General features: G+C 45.4%; 1 protein-coding gene across 1 annotated transcript in view; it reads left to right on the forward strand.

Annotated features, from left to right (window-relative positions):
- LOC134354070 (uncharacterized) overlaps positions 1–13,957 on the forward strand; it is a 137,104-nt gene extending 123,147 nt beyond the window's left edge. Inside the window, exon 4 of the mRNA XM_063062808.1 lies at positions 13,385–13,957. Coding sequence (XP_062918878.1) covers positions 13,385–13,771 — 387 coding nt within the window. The 3' untranslated portion in view covers positions 13,772–13,957. The remainder of the gene's footprint in view (positions 1–13,384) is intronic.

A 13,957-nucleotide genomic window follows, 5' to 3' on the forward strand; every position in this document is an offset into this window, starting at 1 on the left:
CCCCACGATTCCAAACTTTGCATCAGAATCAGGTTTACTATCACTGATTTTCATCATAAAATATGTTGTTTTGCAGCAGCAGTACTGTGCAATACAGAGAATGCATTGTAAAATACAGTAACAAACTTATATACATGGGCTGCGCAAAAATAGTGTGGTTGTGTTCATGGGTTCATGGACCATACAGAAATATAATGATGGAGCAGAGGAACCTGCTTCTAAAGTGTTGAGTGTGTATCTTAGAACATAAGAAATAGGAGCAGGAGTCGACCATCTGGCCCGTCGAGCCTGCTCCACCATTCAATAAGATCATGGCCGATCTGACCATGGTCTCATCTCCGCCTCACTCCCTTTCCCCCATAACCCTTAATTCCCCTACTATGTAAAAATCTATCCAACCTTGTCTTTGCTGAGGGAGCCTCCACTGCTTCATCGGGCAGAGAATTCCACAGATTCATCACTCTTTGGGAAAAGCTGTTCCTCCTCGTCTCCATCCTAAAGCTACTCCCCCGAATCTTGAGGCTATGTTGCCTGGTTCTAGTGTCACCATCCAGTGGAAGCAACATTCTTGCCTCTATCTTATCCATCCCTTCCATCATTTTGTTTCTATAAGATCTCCCCTCATTCTTCTGAATTCCAGCGAGTACAGTCCCAGGCGACTCAATCGCTCAATCTTCAGGATCCTGTACCTCCTCCCTGATAGTAACAATGAGAAGAGGGTGATGGGGGTCCTTACTGATGGGTGCCACCTTTTTGAGGCATTGCCTTTTGAAGGTGTCCTCGATGCCGTGGAGGCTAGTCCCCGTGATGGAGCTAGTTGAGTTTATAACTTCTGCAGTTTTTACTAGTCTGTGAAGTAGCTCCTCCATACCAGACAGTGATGTAACCAGTTAGAATGCTCTCCATGGTACAACTGTAGACATTTGTTAGAGTCTTTGGTGCCTTGCCAAATTTCCTCAAATTCCTAATGAAATATTACCACTGGCATGCCTTCTTCGTAATGGCACAATCAGCCAAGGATAGAGCCTCAGAGATAATGACACCCAGGACATTGAAAGTGCTCACCATTTCCACTTAATGAGGACTGGTGTGTGTTCCTTCAACTTCCTCTTCCTGAAGTCCACAATCTTAACCTTTCTTGTAACATTAACCCCTTCTATCCTTTTCACTTCCTTAACCCTTCTTTTCTGCCACTCTCATACGTGGCAGAGCTCTTGGCAACAGCTCGGCCACTGTCTGCACTCTCTGCTCTTGCTTTCTTGCCCTGACCCACCACAAGGACAGAACTACCCTGGTCCTCATCTACTACCAGGGGACTCTCTGTTCAATAGTCATCTTTCACGATTCTCTTCACCTTCAACAAGATCCCACCACTAAACACAAGGTTCCTGCCCTGCTCATATAGCTTTCCTAAGGGGTCGTTCCCTTTCCAATTCCTCATTCCACTCTTCCATTTCCAGAGGTTCTTTGGAAGTTAAGAATGAGGCAAAAAACTTGTTTCTTGAATCTCTTTTATTAACTTTTTCAAGACAAACGAGGAACAAAATTAGAGGAGCCATGAAAACAAAAGAAATTGCAGATGTCTTCCACAAAAACCAGTTCAGACTAAAAAAGCAATATTGCAGTGATAACAATTAGCCAATGAAATAGTCAGATTCAGTGACGTGACTCTTGATATTGAAAAGTTCAGAAGCAATTGCACCATAACTACTGGAAAATTCACTAAGTAATGCATATAGGGAGGATTCCAGTTAATTGGGAAACATCGGGACCAATACATTTTGGCCCAATTAAGTGGCTGCCCCAATTAGCCAAAGTTTCATGAAAATAGTTAAAAAGGTGTAAAAAAAGAAACTAGCATTTAACTGAGTAATAAATTTAATATTTAAATGAAATACAGAACAAATTAGATAACTACCAATACTACTACAGTACTATAAGACTGTGTATAGGTTCTAAATAGATATCAACTGACGAATTCACGCAGTGTACTCTGCTGTGTTCTTTTAATTCGCTGTAAGTGAACAAATTCAGCACAGACACCAACTGCATATAATGGACTGCCTTCATACAATGCTTTCGACAATTGTATCCTCCAAATCTTCGTTTTCATTGTAACATTCAAGGTTATTGCCGATACCTTCAAATTCTTTGTAGTTCCTAACTTGAAGTGGCAAAATGGTTTCATTTTTCATTCCCAGCCATGTCTGGCATCTCCAGACTTGAATGCTTGGCACCGCAGTGAGCAAAGCAGTTCCGAATGTCTTGCTGCCTATTTCTTGTCAACTATCATTGACAAAAGTCACCGCCTTTTGAATGCAAACTCACTCAATTGACACAATTTAAAAGTTGTTCACTTTAAGCACAGTGTAGTGTCTCCTTCGGAGATGTCATCCTTTTTTAAAGAAAGGGGCTTCCCTTCCTCCACCATCAATTCTGCTCTCAAACGCATCTCCCCCATTTCACGCACATCTGCTCTCACCCCATCCTCCCGCCACCCCACTAGGAATAGGGTTCCCCTTGTCCTCACCTACCACCCCACCAGCCTCCAGATCCAACATATAATTCTCTGTAACTTCCGCCACCTCCAACGGGATCCCACCACCGAGCACATTTTTCCCTCCCTCCCCCTTTCTGCTTTCCGCAGGGATCGCTCCCTACACGACTCCCTTGTCCATTCATCCTCCCCCATCCCTCCCCACCGATCTCCCTCCCAGCACTTATCCTTGTAAGCGGAACAAGTGCTACATGTGCCCTTACACTTCCCCCCTTACCACCATTCAGGGCCCCAGACAGTCCTTCCAGGTGAGGCGACATTTCGCCTGTGAGTTGGCTGGGGTGATATACTGCGTCTGGTGCTCCCGGTGCGGCCTTCTATATATTTGCGAGACCCGACGCAGACTGGGAGACTGTTTCGCTGGACACCTACGCTCTGTCGGCCAGAGAAAGCAGGATCTCCCAGTGGCCACACATTTTAATTCCACATCCCATTCACATTCTGATATGTCTATCCACGGCCTCCTCTACAGTCAAGATGAAGCCACACTCAGGTTGGAGGAACAACACCTTGTATTCCGTCTAGGTAGCCTCCAACCTGATGGCATGAACACTGACTTCTCTAATCTCCGTTAATGTCCCTGCTCCCCTTCTTACCCCATCCCTTATTTATTTATTTATTTATTCCCCCCCTTTCTTTCTCTCTCTTTTTTCTCCCTCTCTCCCTCTCACTATATCTTCCTCTGGTGCTCCCCTTCCCCTTTCTTTCTCCCTAGGCCTCCCGTCCCATGATCTTCTCTGTGGAGGCTGTGGAGGCCAAGTTTCTGGATGTTTTCAAGAAAGAGATGGATAGAGCTCTTAAAGATAGCGGAATCAAAGGTTATGGGGATAAGGTGGGAACTAGATACTGATTGTGGATGATCAGCCATGATCACAGTGAATAGTGGTGCTGGCTCGAAGGGCCGAATGGCCTACTCCTGCACCTATTGTCTATTGTCTATTGTCTCTCCCTTCTCGAGCCTGGTATCCCTTTTGCCAATCAACTTTCCAGCTCTTGGCTCCATCCCTCCCCCTCCTGTCTTCTCCTATCATTTCGGATCTCCCCCTCCCCCTCCCACTTTCAAATCTCTTACTAGCTCTTCTTTCAGTTAGTCCTGACGAAGGGTCTCGGCCCGAAACGTCGACTGCACCTCTTCCTAGAGATGCTGCCTGGCCTGTTGCGTTCACCAGCATTTTATGTGATGGGCTCAAGTTGGCTTTATGATGAATTTCCTGCCATACATGGCGAAATATTCCATTTCTTTAGTAGTGGGAACATGTAAACGTGTATATGCTGTTTGTACACTGTTATTTAAGTGAAATACTTCTGTTTACTTTGTAAAACGTTGTAACTACAGTGTGGGTACATCTAATTCTAATTCATGTGTAGTGTTAACTTAACTGGACTGGTCTGTTTTTTTTCTCCCTAGATGCAGCAGGTCATGCATTTTGTGTGAGTTGCTCTGGATTTCCAGCATCTGCAGAATCTCTTGTGTTTAATTCCAGATGAGATTGAAATCTCACTCTCTAATAACATTACAAACATCTGACCGTGTTTGGGAAGAATGAATCCTTTGCAGGCTCAATGGATGATTGCAGAAAGATGAAAAAGCAAATAACATCAGAAGGGTTTACTAGGCTGCTGAGGTATCTTCGTGGTAGGACGTGATGAAGTTTCTGGTGTCAGTTTCAGCTGCCTCACTTTGCCAGGGGCCTCACACATCCATATTACAGGACCTGAGAGGAAATTCCCAGACTCTCTGAGCTCTTGCATTGAATGGCAAGGAAGAACTGACCACGGGGAAGTTGTGGGATTTGGGCCTGGGGAAAGGCGTAGGCTGGTGGTTACATATGAGGAACCACGGTCAAAGCCAAAATCCTGAATCCACCACCATACCTGGCAACATGTTCCAGCACCAAACACTCTGAGTATAAAAATAACTTGCCCCACCCATCTCTCTTAAACTCCCACCACCTCACCTTAAAGCTAAGCCCTTTATGACATGTCTACACTTTTATTTACCCATTGTTTAAGTTAGCCCTTTCTAAACACTCCTGCTTGAAGCTTCACTCTCAAAAGCCCCCGTCCCTTCATCTTCCCCCTTCCTCTGCAGGGTCTCAGCCCGAAACGCCGACTGTTTATTTCCCTGAAGCTACCTGACCGGCATGTTGTGTGTGTTGCTTAAGACTTCCAGCATCTTCAGAATCCCTTGTGTTTAGGAAATACTGGGCTTCTTTTCTTGAGCGAGAGAAGGCTGAGGAATGGGCTGACCTTAAAGATTGTGAAAGGATGTAAATAAAGAGAATGTTTTCCCTCCTACGAGTCTCTAACAGCAGGGATCAAGTAGACAAAGTCAATAATAAATGCAGCAAAGACTTCTGTAGTACTGTTTTACACAGGAAGCAGAACTTTCTTGTATAATGAGGGATTAATGATAGATATTCCATTTATGAGACTCAGTATGAGGACCTGAGGGAGAAAGGCACAGAGTGATGAATTAGGTGGAGAAAGGCCTTTAAAGACTATCTCTCACCACCCCAGTGTCGCTATCTTCCCTCATCTTTCTCATACCATAAGACATAGGCCATTCAGCCCATTGAGTCTGCGCCATCATTCAATCATGGCTGGTTGATAACCCCTCTCAACCCCATTCAGTTGCTTTCTCCCCAAAACCTCTGGTGCCCTTCCTTACTGAGAGCCTATTAACCACCACTTTGAATATACCCAATGACTCGGCCTCCACAGATGTCTGCGGCAATGAATTCCATGGGTTCACCGCCCCTGGCTGAAGAAATTCCTCCTCATCTCTGCTCTAAAGGAACGTCCCTCAATTCTGAGACTGTGCCCTCTGGTCCTAGACTCCCTCACTATCGGAAATATCCTTTCCACGTCCATTCTACCCAGGCCCTTCAATATCTGGCAGGTCTCAATAAGATTCCCCCTCATCCTTCTAAACTCCAGCGAGTACAGACCCAGAGCTCATCGCGCATTAACCCTTTCATTCCCAGGATCATTCTCTGGACCCTCGACGATGCCAGCACATCTTTGCTTAGATAAGGGGCCCAAATCTACTCACAATATCCAACTGCAGTCTGGCCAATGTCTTATAAAGCCGCAGCATTACATCCTTGCTTTTATATTCTAGTCCGCTCAAAATGAATGCTAATATTGCATTTGTCTTCCTTACCATCGACTCAACCTGCAATTTAATCTTTAGGGAATCCTGCACGAGGACTCCCAAATCCCTGCTTTCTGAATTTGCTCTCCATTTAGAAAATAGTCTACACCTTTATTCTTTTCACCAAAACACATGATCATACCTTCCTTACACTGTTTGCCATCTGCCACTTCTTTGCCCATTCTAATCTGTCCAGCTCCCACATTTTCCCTGTGACCGTATGGGTTTCCTCTGCTACTCTGGTTTCTGTCTGTATCCCAAAGGGAACACCATCAGGAACCACAACCACCCAGCTCATACTCTTTTCTCGCTGCTGCCATCGGGAAGGAGGTACAGGAGCCTCAGGACTCACAACAGCAGGTTCAGGAACAGTTCTTACCCCTCAGCCATCAGGCTCAAGAACCAGAGGGGGATAACTTCACTCAACTTCACTCGCCCCATCACTGAACTGCTCCCACAATGCATGAACTCACTTTCAAGGACCCTTCATTTCATGTTCTCAATATTTATTGCTTCTTTATTTATTATTAATATTTCTTATTTTTCTCTTGTATTTGCACAGATTGTTGTCTTTTGCACGCTGCCTGTCCTGTTGGGTTTGGTCTTTCATTGATTCTATTGTGTTTCCTAGATTTATTGAGTTTGCCCACAAGAAAAGGAATCTCAGTGTTGTGTACGATGGCATACATGTGCTTTGACAATAAATTTACTTTGAACTTTAACTGGCCACTGTAAGTTTTCCCAACAGCGCAGGTGAATGGTAGAAACTGGGGGGACCGATGAGCTTGTAGGGAGAACACAAACCGAGGTTAACACAGGATCTGGGTATACGGGTGACTGATGATCTCCCTCTGTCTCGCTGTGTCTCCATGTTTCTGTCTGTCTGTTTGTCTCTCTGTGTCTCCGTGTTTCTGTCTGTCTGTCTGTCTGTCTCACTCTCTCTGTCTTTCTGTGTCTCCATGTCTCTGTCTCTATGTGTCCGTGTGTGTGTGTGTGTGTGTGTGTGTGTGTGTGTGCGCGTGTCTGTATCTCTCTCTCGCTCTGACTCTCTGTGTCTTTATCTCTCTGGCTCAATGTGTCTCTCTATGTCTGTGTGTGTGTGTCTCTGTCTGTCTGTCTGTCTGTCTGTCTCTCTCTGACTCTATGTGTCTCTTTATGTCTCTCTGTCTCTGTGTGTAGTCTCTCTCTATGTCTTTCTGTCTGTGTGTGTCTTGCTCTCTCTCTCTGTCTCTATGTGTCTCTCTGTCTGTCTGTGTGTCTCTCTCTCTATGTATCTCTGCATCTGTGTGTGTGTCTGTCTCTCTTGTCTGTCTGTCTCTCTCTCTCTCTGACTCTATGTCTTTCTGTCTGTGTGTGTGTGTCTCTCTCTGTGTCTGTCTCCCTGTATCTCCGTCTCTCTGAATCATAATCAGAATCAGGTTTATTATCACCGGCATGTGACGTGAAATTTGTTAACTTAGCAGCAGCAGTTCAATGCAATACATAACCTAGCAGAGAGAGAAAAAATAATAAATAAAATATTCAAAATTAATGATAAATAAATAAGTAAATCAATTACAGTATACGTATATTGAATAGATTAAAAATGTGCAAAAAACAGAAATACTGTATATTAAAAAAAAGTGAGGTAGTGTCCAAGGGTTCAATGTCCATTTAGGAATCGGATGGCAGAGGGGAAGAAGCTGTTCCTGAATCGCTGAGTGTGTGTCTTCAGGCTTCTGTACCTCCTACCTGATGGTAACAGTGAGAAAAGGGCATGTCCTGGGTGCTGGAGGTCATTAATAATGGACGCTGCCTTTCTGAGACACCGCTCCCTGAAGATGACCTGGGTACTTTGTAGGCCAGTACCCAAGATGGAGCTGACCAGATTTACAACCCTCTGCAGCTTCTTTTGTCTCTGTCTCCCTGTATCTCTGTCTCTCTGCGTCTCTGTGTGTCTCTCTCTGTCTTTATGTGTCTGTCTGCCTGTTTGTCTCTCTCCTCAACTCTCGGGAACCCCATTTCAGAAAAATAACATCATTCTGGTTAGTGTTCCCAGAGCAATACTGAGGGAGTGGCACACGTTCAGATGAAAGGCTGCATTGTCAACCAATATACAATATATCATTCAACCAACATCACAAACCGCCTGGCCGCTTCCACAATGCTTTTTGTGGAATCTTGCTGTGCAGTGACTACCTCTCAGAAATTACTTTGTTGGTTAACACACATAAAATGCTGGAGGAACCCAGCAGGTCAGCCAGCCTCTGTGGAGGGGAATAAACAGTTGTGGTCTCAGACCAAAACATTGACTGTTTATCTCTCTCCATTGATGCTGCCTGACCTGCTGAGTATCTCCAGCATTTGGCGTTTCTCAGAATTTCCAGCATCTGCAGAATTTCTTGTGTCTGTAATACAATATTATGAGGCTCTATTAGCCACTCGTGAGACCACACTTGGAGTATTGTGTGCAGTTTTGGGCTCCTTATTTTTGAAAGGATATACTGATGTTGGAGAGAGTTCAGAGAAGATTCACAAGAATGACTCCAGGAATGAAAGGGTTACTGTATGAGGAACATCTGGCAGTTCTTGGGCTGTATTCCCTGGAGTTCAGGGGAACGAGGGGGGAATCTCATAGAAACATTCGGAATGTTAAAAGGACTGAACAGATTAGAAACATAGAAAGCCTACAGCACAATACAGGCCCTTTGGCCCACAAAGCTGTGCCGAGCATGTCCTTACCTTAGAGATTACCTAGGGTTACCCATAACCCTCTATTTTTCTAAGCTCCATGTACCTATCCGGGAGTCACTTAAAAGACCCTATCGTATCCGCCTCCACCACTGTCGCCGGCAGCCCATTCCATGCACTCACCACTCTCTGAGTAAAAAACTTACCCCTGACATCTCCTCTGTACCTACTTCCAAGCACCTTAAAACTGTGTCTTCTCATGCTAGCCATTTCAGCCCTGGGAAAAAGCCTCTGACTATCCACATGATCAATACCTCTCATCACCTTATACACCTCCATCAGGTCACCTCTCATCCTCCGTCGCTCCAAGGAGAAAAAGCCGAGTTCACTCAACTTATTCTCATAAGGCACGCTCCCCAATCCAGGCAACATCCTTGTAAATCTCCTCTGCACCCTTTCTGTGGTTTCCACATCCTTCCTGTAGTGAGGCGACCAGAAATGAGAACAGTATTCCAAGTGGGGTCTGACCAGGGTCCTATATAGCTGCAACATTACCTCTCAACTCTTAAACTTAATCCCACGATTGATGAAGGCCATCCCATGATTGATTAGATATGGCAAAGTTATTTCTCATGGTAGGGGAGTCTAGGACAAGAGGGATTGAAGGACGTCCATTTAGAACAGAGATGCAGAGAAATTACTTTAGTCATACGCTGGTAATTCAGTGGAATTTGTTGCCATGAGGCCAAGTCACTGGGGGCATTTAAGGCAGAGATTGATAGGTTCTTGATTAGCCAGGGCATCAAAGGGTATGGAGAGAAGGCAGGGGAGTGGGGATGACTGGAAGAATTGAATCAGCCCATGATTGAATGACAGAACAGACGCAATGGGCTGAATGGCCTGCTTCTGCTCCTATATTTTATGGTCTATATTGGATGTTTTTGGGGGCATTTTCAAGCTTCTTATATAACAATAGAGGCTTCTTAGATATATAACAATCAGATACATAATCAGTCAAAATATATAACTATTCTTTCTCTAAGAGTCAATGAATGTTTATTGCACCGGTGTTGCTAAGAGCCAGCAGACTTGGTAATGATTTTAATGTAAACACAAGAGGAGCAGATGTTGGAAATTCAGAGCGCCACACGCAGAATGCTGGAGGAATTCAGCAAGTCAGGCAGCATCTATGGAGGGGAATAAACAGTCGTCATTTCAGGCCAAGACCCTTCATCGGGACTGGGAAGGAAAGGTACCAAAGCCAGAATGAAGACAAAGGTAGAGACATGCTTTGTTTGTCACGTGTATATTGAGACGTCCGGCGAAATGCATCGCTCGCATCAAATCAAATCAGCGAGGATTGTGCTGGGCAGCCTGCAAGTGTTGCCACACTCCCAGCGCCAACAGAGCACGCCCACAACTCACTAACCCTAACTGTACGTCTTTGGACTGTGGGAGCACCCGGAGGAAACCCACGCGCTCACAGGGAGAACGTACAACCTCCTTAGAGGCAACGGCGGGAATCGAACCCCAATCTCACAGCTGCCGCCGTAAAGCAATTATCCTAACCGTCTGCCTCCCTGTCGTCTTCAATGAGAAAGTCGAGGAGGGGAAAGAATAAGGAGGGAGGGGAGAGAAATTACCGGAAGTTAGAGACGCCTCAGTTTAGAGGTCACCCGGACGGAATGTGAGGAGTTTCCCCTGCATCTGAGTTTGGCCTCAACAATGCAGTAGAGGAGGCTGTGGATGGCCATGTCAGAACAGGAATGGGAAGTCAAGACGAACATGAGGTGAGCATTAGAGATTCTGCTGGAAATCCAGGGTAACACACACACACGTTGCTGGAGGGACTCGGCTGGTCAGGCAGCATCTGTGGTAATGAATAAACAGTCGACATTTTGGGCCGAGTCCCTTCTTTGGGACTGAGAAGGAAGAAGGAGATACCAGGATAAAGAGGTGGGGGGGAGGGAAAGGAGGCTAACTGGAAGGTGATAGGTGAAGCTCGGTGGGTGGGAAAGGTCAAAGGCTGGAAGGAGGACTCTGATAGGAGAGAAGAGTGAACAATCGGAGAAAGGGAAGGAGGAGAGGACCCAGGGGGTGAAAGGCAGGTGAATTCTGCTCCTTAGGGGTATAAAGCTGAATTATTCAATATTTTCAAGGCCAAGATTTTTTTGTTTTTGAGAATTAAAGATTTAAAAATTTTAGATCACATCAACCATAAGCAGAGGTAATTCTATTCATTTACTTAGAGACACAGTGCGAGATAGACCCTTCCCGCAGACGCTGGAAATCCAGAGCAACACACACAAAATGCCGGAGGAGCTCAGCAAGTCAGGCAGCATCCGTGGAGCGGAATGAAGTGCCGATGCTTCGTGCCGAGACCCCCTCATCGGGATATTAATGTACACCGTGACAAAGCAATGCAGAGGGTCAATTCTGAGGCCAGTCTTCTGCAACCCAGCAAGTTGCTCACTCAAAGCTGTCTTTTTTTTCCTTTTGATCACCAAGAAAATGATCTTAGAGGCAACATAATGCCTAGGTTTTGGATAATTGTACTGCTGGAGGTGAAACGTTTGCGGCAGGAAGCAATTAAAGCTTATTTTGTTGCGGCATTTCTTAATTCATTTCTAAAAACAGCAAGGCCCCTTGTGTTTTTGTCTGTGGTGTCGAGCCTGGTGAGAAGGCTCAGACAGCGCTCTCTCCACAGGACGTCCTGCCCCAGCCTGTCTGTCAGCCTGGTTCGGTGCTAACCCAATCACTAACACTGTCGCGGTGGCAAGTTTGCCGTCCCATTTTTCAGTTTGCGTGATGATGAATTGAATGTGGACACGTATGTTGACCCTTATTACATAGGAGGCCACTTGGCCCATTGGATCTATACTGGCCGCCAGCAAAGCAGTCCAATCAATCCCATTCCCCCTGTACCCCTGCTATGTATTTCTTCTCACTTGCCCTGTTGATCTTGCTACCTATGCACAAATAACCGATTACACTACCATTGGTACGTGCGAGGAAACGAGGAAAACTGTTCCGAGAACAGCAAGCTTCACAGTTCCTGGGCACCGACGTCCCAGAGGGTTTACCCTGGGCCCAACACATTGATGCAGTCACGAACAAGGCAAACCAGTGACTCTACTTCGTTCGGAGTTTGAGGCGATCCGGGATGTCGCCAAGGACTCTTGCAACTTCCTGCAGATGCGCGGGGGAGAGCATTCTGATGGGTTGCATCGCGGCCTGGTACAGCAGCCCCAATGCACAGACTTGCAAGAGACTGCAGAAGGGTTGTAGAATCAGCCAACGCCATCTGGGGCACAACCCTCCATCTATGACACCTCCAAGAGGAGGTGCCTCGAGGTGTCATCCATCAGTAAGGATCTTCACTATCCGGAAAGTCCCCTGTTCCTGCTACCACAATCAGGGAAGAGGTGCAGAAGTCCGAAGACCCACGCTCGACAACCTCTACCCCCTGCCATCAGATTTCTGAACCGTCAATGAACACTACCTCACTAATCCTCTTTTGCACTATTTCCTCCTTTGTTCGTTTATTTATTTAAGATTCAAAGGTTTAAAGTATATCGATGATCAAACTATGTATCAGACTACAGCCCACAAAGCAAAGAAAACCATTCAAAGAAAAAAAAATCAACCCCTCACCGCACAAAAAAAAACAAATTGCGCAAACAGCCACAAAAATAAAACAAGTAAGAAACACAGAATAAGAAACAGTCCAGGGATACTCAGTTCAGCCCAGTATTCGTTATCTGCAGGCTGCTCCGATTCATAATCACCCAAAATGGTCGTCGTTATGTCGGGGACCGTGCTGCTGCTGTAAACAACACATATCCCATGACACGCGTCGGTGGTAACAAACCCGGTTCTAGTTCTGATTGCAGTGCCAGAGGTCGGGATTGAGCTCGGGTTGCCAGAGCGGCGAAGTAGCAGGACTACCCGCTGCACCGTCGTGTGAGTTAGGTCCCATTACAGCACAGGGGACTGGCCCTTCAGCCCGTAAGATTGTTTCAGTCGTAACCCTGCACTCTGCTGTTTTTGTTAACCTTTTGTACCACCTCAATACCTGACCGTCCAGTGTGGAGGGGCCGCTCCACAGGATATGAAAAAGCTGCAGAAAGTTGTAAGCTCAGCAAGATTCTCCGTGGGCACTAGTCTCCCCGGCACCCAGGACACCTTCAAAAGCTGATGCCTCGAAAAGGCGGCATCCATCATTAAGGACCTCCATCACCCAGGACATGCCCTCTTCTCATTACTATCATCAGGGAGGAGGTACAGAAGCCTGAAGACACACACTCAACATTTCAGGAACAGCTTCTTCCCCTCTGCCATCATATTTCTGAGTGGACTTTGAACCCATGAACACTTCCTTATTATTTTCCCCTGTCTTTATTCCCATCGTCCAGGACATGCTCTCTTCTCATTACTACCATCAAGGACGAGGTACTGAAGTCTGAAGACACACACCCAGTGTTTCAGGAACAGCTTCTTCCCCTCTGTCACCACATCTCTGAGTGGACTTTGAACCCACGAACACTACCTGATTATTTTCCCCTGTCTTAATTCCCATCGTCCAGGACATGCTCTCTTCTCATTGTTACCATCAAGGATGAGGTATAGGAACCTGAAGACACACACCCAGTGTTTCAGGAAACAACTTCTTCCCCTTTGTCACCACATTTCTGAATGGACATTGAACCCATGAACCTTTTCTCAGTATATTCCCCCTCTTTTTTTGCACTGCTTATTTAATTCAATGTTTTATATATATTCCTTATTGTAATTTATAATTTTTATTATTATGTATTGCAATTATGTATTGCAACAAATTTCACAACGTATGCCAGTGCTATTAAACCTGATTCTGATTATGTACGGCATGAAATGTTCACATAGCATACAAAGAGAAGGTTTTTTTAAACTGTGTCTCAGTACATGGCAATAATAAATCAATTTTGTTTATTATTTAAAACGTGTTTTTTGTTTTACAGAAACTTGGCTATCCAGATGCAGCGATACGTCTGGCTGGCTTCACAATTCACCGCCAAGACTGGACTGCTGAGTCTCTCAAAGGCACAGGAGGTGAAGTGTGGTTTATGATCAACTCCTTGTGGTGTACGAGTGTGGCGATGCTGTTCCAGTCCTGCTCACCTGACCTGGAACATCTCGCCATCAAGTGCAGTCCATTTTACCTGCCGCGGGAGTTTTCAGCCATAATCTTGGTAGCGGTGTACATCCCATCTCAAGCCCATGTCGAACAGGCGATAGATGAACTGAGCAATGTAATCGACAGACATGAAAGAATGCATATTGCTGCCTTCCCTATCATTATGGGCTATTTTAGCCGGGCCAGCTTGAAAAAAATGCTGGAAATCTGAAGTAAAAACACTACTGCACTACCATCAACTTGGATTGTGTTTTTGCACTAATGCCTTGTTTTGCACTATTTTGTGTAATTTATGCATAATTCATGTTCTATTTGTTGTCTGAGTGTACGTACCTGAGAAGCTGCTGCAAGCAGTTTTTCATAGAACCTCACTGTATTTGTAAGCATGATAATAACC

The sequence above is a fragment of the Mobula hypostoma genome, chromosome 11, assembly GCF_963921235.1.
Source record: "Mobula hypostoma chromosome 11, sMobHyp1.1, whole genome shotgun sequence".
Classification (NCBI taxonomy): Eukaryota; Metazoa; Chordata; class Chondrichthyes; order Myliobatiformes; family Myliobatidae; genus Mobula; species Mobula hypostoma.